This window comes from Mus pahari, chromosome 3 (genome assembly GCF_900095145.1).
Source record: "Mus pahari chromosome 3, PAHARI_EIJ_v1.1, whole genome shotgun sequence".
NCBI lineage: Eukaryota > Metazoa > Chordata > Mammalia > Rodentia > Muridae > Mus > Mus pahari.
In genome coordinates, this window is record NC_034592.1 from 14,392,415 (window position 1) to 14,412,414 (window position 20,000).

The 20,000-nt window shown below is 52.2% G+C and overlaps 2 protein-coding genes across 3 annotated transcripts in view; one reads left to right on the forward strand and one right to left on the reverse strand.

Moving 5' to 3' along the window:
* The window catches only part of Dbh (dopamine beta-hydroxylase), a 17,545-nt gene extending 8,487 nt beyond the window's left edge, over positions 1-9,058 (forward strand). Inside the window, exons 6-12 of the mRNA XM_021194660.1 lie at positions 951-1,117; positions 3,499-3,642; positions 3,915-3,953; positions 4,381-4,440; positions 6,828-6,955; positions 7,320-7,479; positions 8,510-9,058. Of these exons, the coding sequence (XP_021050319.1) occupies positions 951-1,117; positions 3,499-3,642; positions 3,915-3,953; positions 4,381-4,440; positions 6,828-6,955; positions 7,320-7,479; positions 8,510-8,644 (833 nt within the window). The 3' untranslated portion in view covers positions 8,645-9,058. The remainder of the gene's footprint in view (positions 1-950; positions 1,118-3,498; positions 3,643-3,914; positions 3,954-4,380; positions 4,441-6,827; positions 6,956-7,319; positions 7,480-8,509) is intronic.
* Positions 9,059-16,380: 7,322 nt separating this feature from the next.
* The window catches only part of Sardh (sarcosine dehydrogenase), a 62,118-nt gene continuing 58,498 nt past the window's right edge, over positions 16,381-20,000 (reverse strand). For both annotated transcript variants that reach the window (XM_021193846.2, XM_029536306.1), the window contains one exon: positions 16,381-17,823. In XM_021193846.2, the coding sequence (XP_021049505.1) occupies positions 17,698-17,823 (126 nt within the window). In that variant the 3' untranslated portion in view covers positions 16,381-17,697. The remainder of the gene's footprint in view (positions 17,824-20,000) is intronic.

The window sequence follows — 20,000 nt, forward strand, 5'->3', positions numbered from 1 at the left end:
TTCCCTTCCCTTCCCTTCCCTAGCTCCTTTCTCTTCCTCTCCCTCTCCCTTTGAATGACACTTATCTTCTAAGCAGATAAAGAGTAGAAAGACCCTGGTAGACATGGGGGGAGTGTCACAGTGAAACTGGAGCAGCTCCTGCACCCAGCTCCCAGCTGGATGTAGAACGGGCAATGCAAACTTAATGCCTTCAGCGACTTTCCTCTTGGCTGTAGCAATGCCTCCACCGTAGGAATTATCTGCAGCGTGCAGGGGAAGGCGAGAGGTGGCTGTGGCCTGAGCACCCATGGGGGATTTATTGCTCATTTAAAACCTGAGAGCAAATGGATCTTTGAGAACTCCTTGGGTGTCAGGGAAGTCTGTCTTCCTTGATCATCTGCATGTATTTATGGATCTTTTGCCAAATATAAGGATGCTCCTGTCAGTTGGTGAATTTTGAGACAGGCTGTTTTTCTATTAATATCAAAATCCACGATTATCTCATTATTTAATCCCCATCTAAATTTTAACCAATTGCTGCTTCTTTTTATTATTTGCCTCTGATGTCATCAGCCCAGAGACACGAGGGGCTGTTTGAGTTTGAATGTTGTTGGCCTGGGGGTGGGGAGGTAGAGACAGTATCAAATGATAGCAGAAGAGAGTCAGAGCCTGCCAGCAATACCCTGCATCCCAGCCTGCTGGTCCTGGGTTTGAGGCCAAGTTCAGATGCTTCCCAGATCCTTGGTCTTAGGCAAAGTCTTCCATTCGCCCTCCAGTCTCAGTTTCTCCATCTGTAAATGGGATGGGTGGCCCTTACCATGGACCCCACCCCCCACAGATGTGACAGGTGCACTAACGATAGCTTCTGACCCTATTCTTTCTTGCTCTAGTCAATCAGAAAGGGTGACTAAGCACACTGATCCCCAAGGGGTACCTCAGGCCGTGCTGCTTACCACATGCCTCTCCCTTAGGCCGGCAGGACTCCTCTGGCATCCGCCTACACTACACAGCCACTCTCCGACGCCATAATGCGGGCATCATGGAGCTTGGACTGGTGTACACACCCTTGATGGCCATCCCCCCTCAGGAGACGGCCTTTGTGTTGAACGGCTACTGCACAGACAAGTGCACCCAGATGGTGAGTGGACAGGGTCCTACACACAACCACTGCTTGTGATGGCCAGGGGAGAGCAGCAAGAGGGCTTTGGACCCCTGGCCGGGGTCAAGGTTGTCTGAGCCTCTGCACAGATGTTTGAAAGATGTCACTTTAAAAATGTTTATTTATGTGTTTGATTATATGTTCCTCTTCCTTATCTCTGTCTCTGTCTCTGTCTCTGTCTGTCTGTCTGTCTGTCTGCCTCTCTCTCTCTCTCTCTCTCTCTCTCTCTCTCTGTGTGTGTGTGTGTGTATGTGTGTGTGTGTGTGTGTGTGTGTTCCAGCTGAGGCCAGAAGAGGGTATTGGATCCCTTGGAGATGGAGTTAGGTGGTCGTGAGCCTTCCAACCAGGGTGCTGGGAACTGAACCCAAGTCCGCTGAAAGAGCAGCACACACTTTTAGCAGCTGAGCCATCTCTCTAGGAACCCCACACAATACATTTTAACTGCTTTTGTTATGGGAGTATGCAAACTTCCAAATGGGACTCACCTTTTACAGGCTGTGCAGCCTCCCTCATATCACGGTTCACCACCAAGCAGGGACGAGGGAAGGCAGCAAATAAATACCCAGCGTCCCTGAGGCCGTGCAAGCACGAGGTGACGCAGCAGGAGCCTTGGCTTCCACAGCAAGTAGACAGTGGCTCCTTGCCTGTGCCAGGCTGCCCTCGTTCTCAGCTGCACCGCTCTCTTAGCTGGGCTCTCCTCCCACCTGGCAAGAAGCTGCTGTGGAGCTGGTGTGAGGAATTTCCTGACGTGGAGGTCTGCTCAGTAAGGATGGGAACAGCCACCAATGGGGATCTCCCTCCCTAGACCGTCTGTCTGTGATGTCTTCACACTCATGCTGTGGCCCTTGTGGCGGTCCCCCGTGGTCTGAGGGCAGGCAGGACACAGATCTGCATCTTTCAGTTGTCTGCAGCCTCTGTTCATTTCTGCTAACATCTGCGCTCGCCCTTTGCAAGTTCCTCTGGCTGCCTGCCATCAGTCTGACTGTCTGGAGCTTTTTTGATGTCACAGATGTGACTTTAGTGTCTGCTGTGTGTCCTGCCTTCTCTGCTGGCTGCCCCCCCCCCCCGCTTCTTACAGTGACCTGTCATGGAATTGTACGTATTCCTGGATCAAAGACAGGGAGACCCAGGCCTGCCAAGAGAGGACACATAGCGCAAAGCTGCACTGCGGAGCCAGGTTTCTTTGTCACAGAGCTCATAGTCGATGTTCCTTCCCAGTGTACTCATGGGATGACACCTGTTCTCAAGAGTCCTCCCTACCTGAGCGCCTGGTCTTTGAAGTATTAGCTGGGCCTAACGTTCTCAGGCTGAGACACTGGGCACATCTGTTCTTATACTCAATTAAAAACTTCAGCCTGGGGCCAGGATGAGAAATCAACTTTCCTCCCAAGTCAAAACAGACAGGTCGGGAGGGGTGATGCTGGCTTCTTAGTTAGACCTGTGTCTACAGGTCACATTCTGCCATACACCTGCGTCCCTGGCTCATTAGACCGCATATGTTGTCACAGTTTAGTCCTGAAGGCCTCAGTTTTCATTGCAAGGGGGATAAAGATATCCACAATGTGAAGAGCAGGGACAGTAGCTGGCCAGAGCAAGACAGAAGGTTCAGAAGTAAAGGCAGATGAGTGGAAGAAAGCACAGCGGTCCAGGGTCATTGAATGCCAGCTGCCGGCACCAGGATCTTCAGCTCTGGCTGGCAGTTTGAGAGGAGCCAAGAACCATGGCAGGGTCATGGAATGGTGGCATGTTTAATGGTCCATCCGAGAACACTTGGTATCTAAAAATATGAACTCAGATGAGGGAAACAACTGTTCCTTGGAACTGCCTGAATGCCTTAATGAGAAAGAGGGGCCTCCTCACATTAGGGCTGGTGATCTTTCTGCCACTGGCTTAGTGGTCAACATCATTGCTGTTGACCAGGGTCACGGTGACCTCAGAGAGAATACGGCCTTTTGTGCACAGTCCCTGCCTGGGCCCCTGCATATGGTGGGAATTGCAAACATCAATTGACAGGGAGCCCACAAGAGAGAGGCTCCTATCCTGCCAACATGGGAAGGGTTTCAAAGGTCTGCAGGCTGAGGAGAAGGAGAAGTCAGCTTTTGGGGACTCCTGAGGAGACCAAAGGAGAGGGGTGTCATCTGCCCTGAACATGTTCTGTGGTCTGGCTGCTGGTTGGGGTTTCAAAGACCTAGGCTTCTGGCCACCACACTCTCTTGAACAAGCCACTCTCTGGCAGGTTTATGATAGAGACCAGAGAGACTCATGTAGAAAAAGCAAATGTTCTGGTAAGCCGGGGGATACTGCCTCTGCTCTGGGTCCTTGTCACTTTCCTCTGGGGCCTGATTCTGCTCTTCCCACAGGCACTGGAAAACTCTGGAATCCACATCTTTGCCTCTCAGCTTCATACACACCTGACTGGCAGGAAGGTGGTAACTACGCTTGTCAGGAATGGCCAAGAGAGGAAGGTGGTGAACAGGGACAACCACTACAGCCCCCACTTCCAGGTGACGACCTGCCTGTCACCATCCTCCAAGGCCTTCTGTTTCCCAGGGCTGACCTCTGACCTTGGGTGACGGTCCCTGACCTGAGCTGCTAGGTGCCAACAATGTCTTGGTGACAACTTGATTGATTTTGTCTTCCCCTGATTGAAGCCCACATTTAGTCAGTCCTGACATTCCCCAGGCAGAACTGACGACCCAGGGAGGGTTTAGTGGGGAAGAACAGGTGACTGGATCAGGGTCCACAGCTCTTTCCATCTCCCCTCTTCTGATTGCAGGAGATCAGAATGCTGAAGAAGGTTGTGACAGTCTACCCGGTGAGTGCCTGCCTGGGGCAGGAGATGTTTGGAGAGCACTGTGCCCAAGAGACAGAGAGCAGAGGGGCAGGCACAGCAGGGCTGGGTAAGGTACACGTGGGCTTCATGGCACAGAGGGGACATTGACTGGTATCTTCAGCTTAACCACAACCCCAAAGAGTTTCATTCCCTGACAACACTAGAAAGAGATGGGGGTACCAAGATGTAGTCTTTGCCCACGCAGAACTGGGGATCCAACATGGCCAGTCAGACCATGAGGCCACCGATGGATATAAGTGCCAGGGATGCTTAGATTCTGAACCTCACTGTGGGGGGTCCTCTTAGGAGGTCACACATCGTCGTGCCTTGGTCACCATGAAGGTGAGCTGAGCACCCCTGTCTGTACTGGGTGGGCAGGAGCTGATGTGTCTGCTGCCTCTTTCTCCAGGGAGACGTACTCATCACTTCGTGTACATACAACACAGAAAACAAGACACTGGCCACAGTGGTAAGTCACACTGGCTTTTCCAGCCACCCACACAGAAAAGAGAAGAGCCCAGAATCTGCTTAAAGATTTCTAACCATTCCCAGGGTTAAGTGTAGGCTGCCAGAGGCAGGACTGCCCCCCCCCCTGCATTCCCCAAATGGATCGACCATCTCAGGGGAAGCTTCTGAACCCCTATCTCTAGCAACCCTTCTCCCCCAGACTCCTAGGTCCTGTTACACAGGCAGCATGCTGGACTCTGCACTCACCCCACTGAGTCTGACATGGAGACAACACTGTCAGTACAGCTTCAGGACTTCATCTGAGAACCACTAAGATGGGTTCTCATTGGTACCCACGGGCTCAGTGTCTCTCTGACATGGGAGGGAGCCAGGAAGTACTTTGAAACTCAAAAGTCCACCTGGGGAGATATCTGCTACAGGAGATAACCAAAATGACAGGGTCACAGAAACTTCGGCAGACATTTCCCAGAGATGATAGGAAGGATGTGAGAGTTGGGGAGAGAATGGAAAAGAGCTTTGGCTGGCAGCATGAGCCAGAAGCCTCAGAGGACAAAGGTTGTGTTGTTCTTAGGGTGTTCAGCTGTAGGGGAGTGTGGAGATGCGGGCAGCACCAGGCAGGTGGATGGGGTCAGCCTCTCTAGGGAAGTGGCATGAGTCCTGTTTGGGGCTGGATGTGGCTAGCCCAGGGTGGAGGAGAATCTGGTGGGAGGACTGTTTCAAGGTGCGGTATGCAGGAAACGTGTCATCCAGCTGGAGCATGTTGGGCAGCGGGAGGGATGTTTCCCATGGTTTCCTGGGGGAATAGTGGGGACACTATTTCCAGTTGTTGATTTTACTAACCTTCTAATTGATCCTGTACACCCAATAATTAATACATCAACTCTAAGGTTCAGAGTGAGCCAGACCTGGGCTATGTCCCACCCTGGCATCCCTCAACCCTGGGAACTCCTACCAGTACTGCAGCACTGTCCTCTGCACAGTACCCCCTGCCCTCAGCCACGGTCCAGGGTCCCCCACTCTTTTTCACATGTCTTCTTTAAATAGCCCTCTTGTGAGATGACTCACATTCCACACAGCTGAAGTGTGTGAAGTGTGCAGCTCGTTGCCTGGAAGCACGTTCACAGATGCATGCACACAGTCAGGCCTCAGCTATTGCCTCCAGTCCCCTCACCCAGCCCAACACAGATCCACTTGCTTTAGATGTTTCTATTCTGGACATTTCTCATCACTGGGTTTGCATGCAGCCTGCTGTGGCTGGATTCTTTCCTGTACATTTAATCCATCTTAGTCTCATGCCAGTATCTAAGGCAAGCATGTCCCCAGATGCTTTCACAGGCCTCAGCTCCTTTTGCAGGTGCCTCTGCTATGGGTAGGGGCAGGGAGGCACCTGCCAGTCACTGATGGAAGAGAGCTAGAGGCACTTCTGCCAGGGCTGTGTTCCTGCCTTGTCAGATTCATAGTGCCTTAGTTGTGTTGGGATGTCATGGCCACTGGCCTGGCAAGCAACTAAAATATTGGATCCCAGGTCTTCAAGTCCAAGTTTCAAGATAAAAATCCTTGGCTGTTTAGGGCTCAGGACTTGGGGGGGGGCAGTTATCTGAGATCAGAGGAAATGGGAGTTTCCAAAAGGCAGACCTGAGCTTCCCACCTCCGACTACCTGTGGCTCCAAAGAGATAGTGGCCTTTGAACTGCAGCTTCCTTCCCAAAGTGAGAGAGGGGAGGGAAGGAGAATCTACTCCCGGCATCCAGGCTGTGTTCTCATTCTTGATCTCTGAGGCTGGGCTCTCTGCGGTTCCTGACACTGATGCAGACGGAGCTCTTTCTCCCCCACCCCCACTCAGGGTTAGTTCACTAGCTCTGAGAGCAGAAAGTAAGCAGTAGGAATGTCACCTGCTCTGTCCCTCCCATAGTGTGGATAGGTGGCCTGAGTTCCCGAGACTGTTCCTCGTATTCGCATCTCTGCAGTACCAATGTGACTGGTAGCCAGTGAGGTTTGTAATGTGTAGGGAGGTCAGTTCCCACTGGGGTAACGGGGTCTTGTCCCCTGCTCCCTAAGACTCCGTTGCTGTAACCCATAAGACAGGAACAGCAATGCTCTGTCATTTTGTTTCTGGCTTTTTAAAAAGTCACTATCTGGAGCCTATTCACTGGGTCTCTCTCTGTCCTTCCTGCCACCAGCAAACCTAATGAGTGGGGGAGGGGAGAACCTCCCTCGTGGCTCTATCCTGGGGACAGGAGAGTTTTGGGGGGACCTCTCTCCTGGCTCTATCCTGGGGGCAGGGGAGTTTTGGATGCCACCCTTCTGCAAGAAGGAAAACAAGTAGTCACAAGAAAGCCACAAACAGGCAGGCTGCTGAGGGCTGACGGGGGTCTTCTCTGTCCTGCAGGGGGGGTTCGGAATCTTGGAGGAGATGTGTGTCAACTATGTGCACTACTACCCCCAGACAGAGCTGGAACTCTGCAAGAGTGCCGTGGACGACGGCTTCCTACAGAAATACTTCCACACAGTAAACAGGTGAAGCACTTTTTGCTTTCTGCCCCTGGGGAATCCATCATGGACAGCCTCTGTACCCTGTGCCCTGCACCCTGCTCCCTGTTCCCTGTCCCACATCTTCTATTAGGAGGCTAGGTGGCCACATGCAGGCTTTGAGCTAAGTTTGTGGAGCAAAGGCAGTATGCATGCCATCAGACCTTTTGTGTCTTTGGAGGTGCCTATGGCAAGTATCAAAAATCACTTGATTTCCGAGCTACTGCCAGAGCAGCCATTTTCAACAAGCAAACGTGATATACAAGATGGAAGCAGGGCCAAGACAGCTTAGGCAGTGGAAGAGGTGAAGGGCCGCGGTTGGGAGCCATGCTAGGTTATTCTTTCCTTCCAGGTTCAGCAGTGAGGAGGTCTGCACCTGCCCCCAGGCCTCCGTCCCACAGCAGTTCGCCTCCGTGCCCTGGAACTCTTTCAATCGGGATATGCTCAAGGCTCTGTATGACTACGCCCCTATCTCCATGCATTGCAACAAGACTTCTGCTGTTCGCTTCCCGGTATGACTGATGGGGCTGAGTGGTGGGTGGCAGCAGACATTCAACATTAGTTTACCCCTATCCAATATCAACAAACCCTACTGCTGCCTGGCTCTCCAACTCCAGGTCTGTCCAAATCTTGAGGAGGACCCCAGGTAGGTTGAGGAAGGGCACCCTGAACTTCCCAATGAGCAGTGCTTACATGAGACTGAGAAAATGACCACATAGTGATAGAGACAGGCGTACAGACAGATGGTAAGGGAACAGGCCAGCAACACTGCCAGGAAGGCCAGGGAGGCCACTTCTCCTGGGCACAGAACAACAGAGGACTAACCTCAGCCTTGTCTGGATGGTATGTGACTGAGTGTCAGCACCCTGCTCAGAGAATAAAAATAGAGCTATGGGCAAGGGAGGCGAGAAACCAGCCGTCTGTGACAAGAGACCCACGGCACAGCTTCTCCCTCCTTATCTGAGGCCTGCTGGGATTCAAAGGCACCTAATTTATTTCCCAGCAGAGCTAGCCAGCAGCAGCAGTGCCAGCCCAGAGCGCTGGTCAGCAGACCCAGCCTGCTGTGTTAGGCAGGGGAGGCGGCCCCCGCAGCAAGAGGTGAACAGACCTTTCTTGGCAGTGTTTGGGTACCGGATTAATCGCTAACCCAAACACCCACGCCATGGGGAGGCTTGTTCACCCCAGAGCAGTTTGAGGCACCGCCGGATATGGCTGGATCTTGGCTTTTGCAGACACCTTGTTGGACAGTGGATAAAACCACGCCTGCCTCCAAAGACTCTGATTCTTTCCTCGGAGTATACAGTTGAGTGCCGGCATGGAGGTGGAGATGTCCGGAGGGCTTCAGGTTGCTGACCGGAGAACACAACAGCTTAGGGAAGGGGCGTGGATCCTCTGGTGCTAACTCTCAAAGGCTGACTTGGAGGAGCATGGACTGTTCAGCATGGGATAAATGAATTTAAGGATAAGAATCCAACCAGTTAGGGAGATAGCAGCTTGCTTGGCCCCTCCAGCCTCAGCTTACCTCCTGCTCCTTTCTCACAGGGTGAGTGGAATCTGCAGCCTTTGCCTCAGGTCACCTCCACGCTGGAAGAGCCCACCCCACGCTGCCCCACCCGACAGACTCAGAGCCCCGGTAACCCCGCTGTGCCCATCACAATAGAGGCAGACACTCAGTAGGCCCACCTTGTGAGAAGCTACTCTTCGGACCCTCCTCATCTTGTCCACCTGGGTTCACACCAGCTCTGTGCAGCCCTCCCTTCCTGTGTGAAGACTCCCTTCCATAGAATAGTGCTGGCCAGCCAGGAGCAAGGAGCATGTCACCTCAGGGACACCTGCTCGGAGACACCTGCATGACCGCATCCCATGAGGTCTAACTGGACGAGCAGCCCTGAATATTAGCTCACGCTGCTGACTCCACATGGGGACAGCTCGCTGTGGGAGTCCAGATTCAACACCGCCTTGCCTCCAGAACAGCCTTGCCAGGCTGGGTGCAGACTCCCCAAGCCCCGCAGCCCCGACCCTGTTGGTCCTCTGGTGGTGACTTGTGTTGGTGTATGCCATGACAACACTGCTTAAATATTCCTTTGCAGAATGTCTCGTGTTTCCCAGTGGGCGGCTTCCCTGCAACAAGACAGGATAAGTCGTTTAGCAGTGAGAGACTCACCAGGGGAACTCGATTCGTGGCAGAGTAAATAGATATTTTCGCCCACCTAGAGGAAAACCCCAATGAGTACTTCTGTCACAAAGAGCCAAGATGGCTAGAGCCAGGCTCTGTAGAGGAGTGGAATGACCAGAGCTGGTTGCTTCTCCTGATGGTGACAGGCCAGGCTCTGAAACAGATAGGTAGGTGAAGAGCTGGCTTGGTCCCTTAATGAAGGAGTGACTAGGGCAAGCCACACAGATGACTGATCTTCAGTCTCCTTGTCCGTTAAGTGAGACTTACTGTTACCTAGCACTAACTGTATACACACATGCATGGCCAAGATTCCTGCCCTGTGCTGATCCTTTCTGGGCTCCATGGTATCAGACATGCTGTCCCATGTGAGTGAGGCCTGCTTCTATAATTCTAGTCGCTTCTACCCTCCCTGACTTCTCCCCCTCAGTCTCTGCTGAAGGGCCAGCTCAGCTCTTTGATGGTTTTGGAAAGGAGTAGGAGACTGGGCCTTTTCAGCTATTTCAGCAAAATGCAGCCCAGGCTTCTTCAGCCAGGGAGGGTGATGGATGAGCCTCGGGTCTCCTGCACCCCCAGCCCCCACCACAGACATCAGCTAAGTACTGCCTCCCCTTCTGCAAGGCACTTTATTACTAGAGAACGAAAGTGCCCGGACTCTGCGCCTTGTGGTATGAATCATGGCTCCAGGCAGCCATAAGTCATGGGCGTAATCGGTGTGAAATGCCAGGCCTGACAGCTCAGAGCAATGCTCAGTCCTCTGTCATCTGTACAGCCTGAGAGATGGGGGAGGCAGGCTGTCTCCACAGCTGTGCCTTTCCTCTGTGGCCGCCTGCCCGAGAAGCCTAGAGCCAGAGAGTACCAGAAAAGCTCATGGAGCTCCAAGAAACCTGACCTTCAACACAGTTACTCTACTCCTAGTGATGTTCCGACTTATAGACAGGGAAACTGAGGCTCATGGGTCAGCCCTTTGCCCAAGGACCACAAAAGGACCTGCCTGATGCCCATGTGACATGTCCAGACCCACAGTCCCTTGCTTCCCCTCTAGGTTGTCATGCAGTTTCTCCCAGGAGGCCATCTGCCCTGTGTTGTCACAACAGGCCTACAAATGAGAAAACTGAGGCTCAGAGACCTGGGGTTAGATGACAAGGTCCCCATGGTGAGCTGTGGAGCCCAGGTCTGTCTGACATCAGCATCTAGGGCCCCAGTCCCATATCCTTATTTTCCAGGCAGGAACCATGAGTGAGCTTACAAGAACAGAACGTGAGAACGTAAGGTAACAGGCTACGGAGACCACATTCCTCCTACACGCTCTGTCTTAGTCAGGGTTTCTATTCCTGCACAAACATCATGACCAAGAAGCAAGTTGGGGAGGAAAGGGCTTATTTGGCTTACATTTTCCACGTTGCTGTTTATCACCAAAGGAAGTCAGGACTGGAACTCAAGNAGNTCANAAAGCAGGAGCTGATGCAGAAGCCATGGAGGGTTGTTCTTTACTGGCTTGCTTCCCCTGGCTTGCTCAGCTTGCTCTCTTATAGAATCCAAGACTACCAGNCCAGAGATGGTCCCACCCACAAGGGGCCTCTCCCCCTTGATCATTAATTGAGGAAATGCCCCACAGCTGGATCTCATGGGGGCATTTCCCCAACTAAAGCTCCTTTCTCTGTGATAACTCCAGCTGTGTCAAGTTGACACAAAGCTAGCCAGTACAATTGACCCCTTGTCAACTTGACACACAAACACATCACTAGTAAGCCTCAACCCTTAGTTTCTTATTCATTCCCAAGATCTAAACAACTTTAAAAGTCCCACAGACTTTACAAATATTTAAAATTTCAATTTCTCTTAAAATCCAAAGTCTTTACAATTAAACGTCTCTTAACTGTGGGATCCACTAAAATACTTCCTTCAAGAGAGAAAAGCATCAGAGCACAGTCACAATGAAAAGCAAAATCAAACTCCAACTGTCCAATATCTGGTATCCAACTCACGATCTTCTGGGCTCCTCCAAGGGCTTGGGTCACTTCTCCAGCCATGCCCTTTGTAGCACACACCTTGTCTTCTCAGCTCCAGCTCCAGCTGCCTGTACTTCGCTGCTGCTGCTGTTCTTGGTGGTCATCTCATGATACTGGTATCTCCAAAATGCTGCTGTCTTCCACTGTAACTAGGCTACAACACTAGCCTCTCATAGGCTCTCTTCATAGTGCCAAGCCTCAACTCCTTTGCATGACCCCTTCAGTCCTGGGCCTTCAATTGCAACTGAGGCTGCACCTTCACCAATGGCCTTCCATGGCCTCTCACAGTGCTTCCATAGCCTCAGCTGCTCTGCATGACCCCTTCATGCCTTCAAAACCAGTACCACCTGAGTAACTCTTACACATTACCAAGTCCAGCCACAGCACAAGGTACAACCTTGGCTCACAGCCTCTGTGCTCTCAGAAAACACTTCCCAGAAGATGTCACCTCAGTGATGCTGGTCTCTTCTTAATCACTGCTAATTCCTTAGCTCCAGCTAACCAGCATCAATAGTCCCAGTACAGAAAAGTTTTCACTTTAGTGGTTCTGGTATCTTGTTAATCACAGCTGATTCTTCAGCCCCAGCTAACCAGAACCACAGAATCTTCACAATCCAAAATAGCAATGGCCCTGAAAAGAGTCTTTAATTTTCCCTCTGAAATTACACAAGCCAGGCTTCCATCTTCTGCACTGTTCTCAACATTATCTTCCAAGCTCCTACACAACATTCCAAAGAGCTCTTAACACCGAATGGATCTTCTGGCCCAAAGTTCCAAAGTCCTTCCACAGTCCTCCCCAAAACATGGTCAGGTTGTCACAGGAATACCCTACTCTGCTGGTACCAATTTGTCTTAGTCAGGGTTTCTATTCCTGCTCAAACATCATGACCAAGAAGCAGTTGGGGAGGAAAGGGTTTATTTGGCTTACATTTCCATACTGCTGTTGATCACCAAAGGAAGTCAGGACTGGAACTCAAGCAGNTCANAAAGCAGGAGCTGATGCAGAAGCCATGGAGGGTTGTTCTTTACTGGCTTGCTTCCCCTGGCTTGCTCAGCTTGCTCTCTTATAGAATCCAAGACTACCAGCCCAGAGATGGTCCCACCCACAAGGGGCCTCTCCCCCTTGATCATTAATTGAGGAAATGCCCCACAGCTGGATCTCATGGGGGCATTTCCCCAACTAAAGCTCCTTTCTCTGTGATAACTCCAGCTGTGTCAAGTTGACACAAAGCTAGCCAGTACACGCTCTAAGCCAAAGCCAGCCTCCAGATCCTTCCCTCTTCTTCACTGAGGTGGTAGAAAGGGCCTGAGTGTGAACCGAGCCACGTCTGCTGGGTTCTCTGCTTTCCCTTGCTTGGTGTTCCATGGAGCAGAAGGATCTCTAGTCTCCCAGAAGCCAGGGCTTTTAGGGAGTGCCAAAGGATGGGGTGTGCTACTCCATATTGGCTCTGAGAGGGCCTTGGGTACAAATAGGATGTACCCAGGCCATGGTAAGTTTTACATGAGCTGGCACTGAGCTGTTCCTGAGCAGTGCTGTCTGGTAGCCCTCAGTCTCGGTAGCTATTTAATTTCTATTTAGATTAATTTAAAAATGATAAGCACCATGGTGAGAGGTGTGGCTCAGTTGGTCGGACACTTTAGCCTAACATGTACAAAACCCTGTCTTCTATTCCCAGATTCACATAAAACTGGGGACAGGATGAGCACACCCATCATCCTATCTCTTGGGAGGTAGAGACAGGGGGATCAGAAGTTCAAGCTCATCCTTGGCTACACGACAGAGCTTAAGGCCTACTTGGTCTACATTATAGTCCATCCCAAAACTGAGAGAGGGGTTGACTAGGGACACAGCTCTGTTGGAAAAATGGTTGTCATGAAAGTGTGAGGACCTGAGTTCAATCCCCAGAACCCTTGTGAAAGTTTATAGTCCTAATACTGAGGTGGGGAGGGGGGAGATGGGATCCCTGCGGCTTGCCGGCTCGCTAGCCTAGCTTAACCAGTGATCCTCAGGTTCCAGTAAGAAACCTAGTCTCAGCAAACAAGGTAGACAACCAAGGAACAAAACCCAAGGTTGACCTCCGGCCTCTATACACATGTATGTACACACACAGACACAGACACAGACACAGACACAGACACACAGACACACAGACACAGACACAGACACACACACACACACACAGACACACACACAGACACACACACAGACACACACACAGACACACACACAGACACAGACACACACACAGACACAGACACAGACATACACACAGACACACACACAGACACACACACAGACACAGACACAGACACAGACACAGGCACACAGACACACACAGACACAGGCACACAGACACACAGACACACACACACACACACACACACACACACACACACACACACTGAGATATTTATTTACAGTCCTTTCTGCTATCATTCCCTCATGTCAGGCAGAATGGGACACATGCCTGCAACAGTGGATGGGCACCCACACAGTGTCCCATCCTTGTGAGGACCTGCTGGATTCGTTGTCTTATGGGCTAGGGGATACCTACCACCTGTCATGCAGAACTGGTGGCACCTCTCAAACTGCAGTGACCTCCTAAGATGCTGCAAGGAGCTTGCACACAGCTTCCTGAGCTTGCCAAGTTGTCTAAAGACTCCTTGGTAGGCTACAGTAGTATGCTTAGCAGTGGGGACTTCAGGCTCTGGCCACCCATGCAAAGTACCTACCTGCAGGTAGAGCACCATCGGGTCTTCAGTGAAAGAAGCCGGAAGTCTCAGTGCCTGGGCAGCCCAAGCTTGGTATTTAGATACTTAGCATATCTCCATGAGAGCTGCTTTATTGAAGCCAGGAGAGTGAGGAAGAAAATGGGAGGCGAGCAAAGTCAGAAGGGGCCTCATGCTGGGGTGTTCAGGGCTATTTAACCAGAGGGAATCCTGGGCCAGCAGGAAGTCAGGGAGCACACTGGCCATTTTGCAACTTGACAGGATGGTCTTCTGATGAATGAGTATAATAGCTTGGCTGAGCCATCATCTGATGCCCTTCCCAGATGCCCACCTTTGTCTGTCTGTCACCACAGCCCAAGCCTGGTTCCCTCTGCCCACTCAAAAGGTCTCAGCTCTGTCTGTGGGCTTTGCCTAGCTCACTTCCCACAGATGTAGAACCATTTGACTGCCTGCTCACCCCTACCATCAATAGTGACAGGATGGAACTCGGAGCTATCTTTGGCAATTCCTCTGGCCCCTGGGTCCCTAATGGGGTAGAAGTAAGATGAACGCACAGGCTCAAATAGGCTGCATGGAGCTCCAGGAGGCAGGGTTGGTCCTCCAGGCAGAGTCCCTAAGCTGAGGCAGAGCAACACAGTCCCATCTATCGGTCCCCCTCTGCAGGTTGGGTTGTCAAGATACCACCTAGAGTGTGTACCACGCTCATCAGGCCTACCTCATGGGTATTACCCATGAGTGACTTGCGGTCCAGCACCTGTCTGTGTCTCCCTTCTCTCCAAATGTTCCTGCTGTCTTCCATGCAGGCTAAAGGGACATAGCTTTGTGCCGGCACCATGCATAGGAAGTAAGGCCTCAGTCGTTATCAGAGAAATGGGCACCTCACCCTGCCAGGACCCTCCCCGTCTCTTCTGGAAGGCACGTGGTATAGTTTGCTGGCCTTGCTCTACTGTAAGCATTCTGTCTTTTATTTGTGGTTGTGAGCCTAACCTCTAACGGCTGAGCCATCTCTCCAGCCCAAGCATGTGTGTACTTTATACATGGGTGTACAAGCACATGTGTACCCATGGATGCAGAGAGCAGAAGTTGATGTCATCTGTCTTCTTCTGTCACTTTCTTCCTTATTGTTTGAGATAGGGCCTCTCATTGGCTTAGTCAGATTTTATTGCTGTGATAAAGCACCATGACCAAAAAGCAAGTTGGGGAGGAAAGGGTTTATTTGGTTGCATCATAGTCCATCACCGGAGGAAGTCAGGACAGGAACTCAAACAGGGCAGGAACCTGGAGCTCCTGCTGATGCAGTGGCTATGGAGGGTGCTGCTTACTGGTTTGCTTCACGTGACTTGCTCAGCTTGCTTTCTTATAGAACCCAGGACTACCAGCCCACAGATGGCCCCACCCACAGTGGCCTGGGCCCTCCCACACTGAGCACTAACTGAGCAAATGGATCTCATGGAGGTGTTTCCTCAACCGAGGCTTCTTCAGTCTGATGACTCCAGCTTGTGTCACGTTGACACACAAAACCAGCCAATGCACTCATTAAACCTGGATCTCACTGAGTGGCTAAGCCCGGGTGGCCCGCAGACTCTGGGGATCTGCCGATTGCCAAGTCCTTTCTCGAAGCCAGTGCTAGAGCTATAGAATGTACCACCAAACCTGAATTTTACTTGGGTCCTGGGGATCCGAACTCAGGTCCTCAAGTTTACATGTGCCTTACCATGTGGTCATCTCTCCAGTCCTGAGGAAAACATGCCTGCTCAGTGTAACAGACACCAGGCCAGGGGCAGCAAGCCTGTGTGTATGTGCAGAGAAAGGGACATGTCCTCCTCCTCTGCTGTGACAGCTCTGCCTAGGGCCTCTGAAGCCCAACAGATGTCATGAGACATCTGAGGGTACGTGTCCTCTCCCTCCACTGCCAGCCACACACCGCTCTGCACACTTCAGGCACTTCCCTATCAGCCACACAGTGGTTTCTGATAGGCCGTGCTCAGCCACGGTGGAGGCCATGGTGTTTGGTTGTCCAGAGGAATTTTTTTTTTTAAATATAGCTATGAAACATGACTTTAGATTATCAGTGCCGGAAGTCGGGCTTGAGGTTTCTGTGGTGCACACAGGCTGGGATGCCATGGTCAGAGGCACTTTGGGGACTTTCCAGATAAACAGGTGAGCTTGAGAGGGGATTCTTGACAGCTGCTCTCACTCAGGGCCCCAACACCCTTCCAAGGACTGTGCGTGGGGGAGACAGGAGGCTGGGAAAGCATTTAGACCTCCCTTGCCCTGTCCCCAAGGACAGGTTGTAAGTTACATGTGGTCATCCTCCAAACTCAGGAGTCTTGGCCAGTCTACAGAATGGGGAGGGGAAGCTGGGCTTCCCTCTCCTTCCCTTTTCCCTCTCCTTCCCTCACCCTTTCCTCCCTCCGCTACTCCACTTACTTCTTGCCCACTCTCCCCTCCTCCCTCCTCCTCCCTCCTTCCCTTCCCTCCTCCCTCCTCTGGCTCCACAAAACTCATGTCATCCAGAGCCAGACCCACGGTCCCAAGAGAGCACAGGTGTTCCTTCAGCCATCCAGAGGCTCCTCCACACCCTCCTGCCTCCGGCCCTTCTCCAGGCTCTGGGGACCAGATCTGCTTTTGAAAGGCCTGCTATACCCCACACATCTTCCCGTGGTTTCACACAATTTTATTAACTTGACCTTTTCCAGATCAGTGTGTGGTGTGTGAACCTGTGAAGATTCAGAGCCCACCCAGGACAGCTAGGTCCGCATATCCCCTCTGCTGCCTTCTTTAGGGTTAGGACACCCCAGCTCCGTGCCACTATGGCATCTGCCTCCTGCCCTCCTAGACTACAAGGCGTGTAAGACTACATGGTGACCTTCGTTTGGGGAGACACAGCATCCTAATTTCTCAGTCAGGGTGTGAGGCAGAGGAAGAAGGCTGGGTCCATAGAAAAGTGATGGACATTCATCGCAGGAAGGAGAGCCAGGGTGCCCTTGACATGAGGACCTATGTGGATGGTTACACAGGGTGGGATAAGGGGCCGCTCTATCTCACAGAGCAGAGCTGGAGCAGCCCCTCGCTAGAGCTTGAGCAGGAAGCCATGCATCTGTGACAGAGACAGAAAGTCCTTGGAAACATGCACAAGAGCAAGCTTGGTGGCCCCCGGCCCGTGAGCAATGGCTTGAGGGGAAACTGAGGCAGAATGTGTCACTTCTTTGTAAGTAAGGGAGGTTCTTGATCCAAATCCCGTGGTGACTCTTAGAAGGCTTTCTCTCCTGCAGAGCTGGAAGGCTGCAAGAGCTTTCTTACCCTTCTCCTCTCTGGTTGGAAAGGCAGCCTTTCTGAGGAAGGACTGTACCAGTCCAGCACCCATCTCTGTACTCTCCACCCTATACCTGTGGCAGACATTGCTTATCAATCTCCACTCACTCTCCCGATCCACTACTCTGGCAGTCAGCTGAGTGAGGGACAGAGGGAAAGCCTGCTTTACAGCTTCCGTCTTGGGTTAACCATACACCCAAGATACTCACAGGGATCTTGAGCCAAGACATCTGCAGGGTGCATTTTGTGAGGACGAGAGCGGACTGGAGACCACTGCGTGGCTCATGAGCAGGAGGAACATAGTGCTCCACCCAGCCCTGGTTAGGAGCTGAGGTGGTTAGCAAGATGACATGGAGGCTAAGGGTGGGGAAGTCTGAGCTTTGCCCTTATCTGGGGTCTCCGGACACAAGGCTGTGTGTGCAGTGCAGGAGTCCGCAGGCAGTGTGGGGACGTGGCCGTTGCCAGCGGCCTGGGCGGCTGTAGCCTCCACCTGCATCCCATCAATAGATTCCCTTCACCCGCTTGTTGTCAGGGTCAAAGGGGGACTTCAGGTGAACCTGGGCGGCATAGGTGACCCCCATTCTCTCCAAGGCATACTCTCCATTCTTCACAAAGTCCAGGGAGACCTAGAAGCAGAGGGCAGTCAGAGTCACTTAGTTGTTACAGGGATCCATGGTTACCCACTCCCGCATCACTGATAAACCCACCCCTGCACCAAGGCCTTCTCTGAGACAGAGAGCCCCAAAGAACAGCAGCTCGTGTGCCCTGCGCTACGCCAGACAGGAGCATCTGAGCCCACCAAAGCCTAGGTCCAGTAGGCACCATGACCTCTTCCTCTGCACGGCCTGTTCCCATGACCTGTCCCCAGCTCTCTGGGAAGATGGGTCTGAGGCAGGAGCCTGAGTGGATCTTAGAGGTAGACAAACACATCATTGCTATAGGGCAGGGGCCAGGGGCCAGATGTGTTCTCCTGAGGGACAGGGTGAATGAAATGGCTTTCTGGACAGTTCTGCCCCTGAGTTGCCCCCTCCCCCCAACCCACATCTGGCTGCCTCTTCTCAGCAAGCCCTCTGGAACTGTCAGGCTTGGGAGCAGGTGCTCCTCAGGCTGGGAAGAGTGCTCTAGCCTGACACTCTGCTGTGCTGGAGGGAGGAATTCTCCTAGGCCACCCAAGGAGCTGACTCTGTGTACAGTGAGGACACCAGGCCCAAGCTGGAGGGGTCCTGGGCTTGTTCTCTCCCCATTCCAGGTGGCCCAGGACTGCAACTAATAAAAAGAAGAGAAAAGGAAAGAAAGAACAGAGGCAAAACATCCTTTAAAGCCAAGGGGTCTTAGGGGCCAGTCCCCTGCCATGCACTTCCCTGTGTGGCTGGGAGGCCTGTGGATCTCAGCAGAGTGAGGAAGGTGCTCTGGGACGAGCTCAGTCCAGCTAAGAAACGCACAGGAGCCACAACACTCTGGTCCCTCACTCTTGCTGAGAGACGTGGGTGTCTCAGCACAGCGCTGGTATATAAGCAGGGAGGGGTTGCTCTGCAGCATCTGCCCACTCTCATGGAGTGAATATTCTGGAAGCCTGATCACATCGGCAGGGCATCAACACCTCATGTCTTTGATCACCCTCAGTGTTGGGCTCCTTGTCTATGTGGGATTCATGCTGGGCCTCCTGGGCTCTATTTATCAGGAAAGGCTGTGTGTGGATTCTCCCCTGCTCACCAAGTCTGGGCACCTGTGAATGAACTGCTAATCTTGCCTTTTCTGGGACCCAGGCTGTGGCCTCTCAGTGGTAAAGTCCTGTGTAACCAACCGAAGGTCCCAGGCTGGTTTGCAATGTTTGATACCTGTCAATCAAGTTCCACCCAGAGTAGTGGTCCATGCTGCAGGGTGGGAGCCTGTGCCCTTTCTATAGGTAAAGCTGGGGCTCTGAGAAACCCCTGGGCTACAGACCCAGAGCACATAGAAGCCACAGCCTCAAGTTAAGCAGTGTCCTGAGGCTCCTGCTCCTGCTCCAGCACAGGACTCCTTCCAGCCTGCAATCACCCCCATCCCCACCTCTACCTCGGCACTGGGAGTCAGGCTACCCCTAGGTCTCATGAGAGCCACTAGTCTTTGCCTTGTCCCTAGCCTGGTCCCTCCTCCCTCCATTCAGCTGGACACTGTGGTCCATCTCGTCTTGGTGTCAGGCTAGAAGGCAAAGCCAGATCAACACCTCTGGACCTGGAGTTGGTGCACAGGAGACCTCAGTGAGACTTGGGTGGAGGTACACACCCCTCTAGGAATGCTGAGGTGTTGTGAAAGTACACCACATGACCCAGTGCACCTCTAAGACGGTGGCTGGAAGACAGGAAGAGGGAAAGTCAATCTCCTTTCCCCTGGGCACAGAGCTGGCCCCTCCTTGTGGCTGTCCAGGCTGCCCAGGAATCTATAGCCTGGGTCTGGCTTACTTGCTGGGTTGAGGTGTTTGGGTAACGAGGAAGGGCAGAGATGATCTAGCTTCAGGGACTAGAGAACATTGTCCTAGGCCTTGCAACTCCCTTTGATCAAGAAAATCCTACGGGCACTGGGTGTGGTGGCGCATACCTTTAATCCCAGCACTCAGGAGACAGAGGCAGGCGGATTTCTGAGTTCGAGGCCAGCCTGGTCTACAAAGTGAGTTCCAGGACAGCCAGGGCTATACAGAGAAACCCTGTCTTGAAAAACAAAACAAAACAAAAAAAGAAAGAAAGAAAGAAAGAAAGAAAGAAAGAAAGAAAGAAAGAAAGAAAGAAAGAAAAGAAAAGAAAAGAAAAGAAGAGAAGAGAAAATC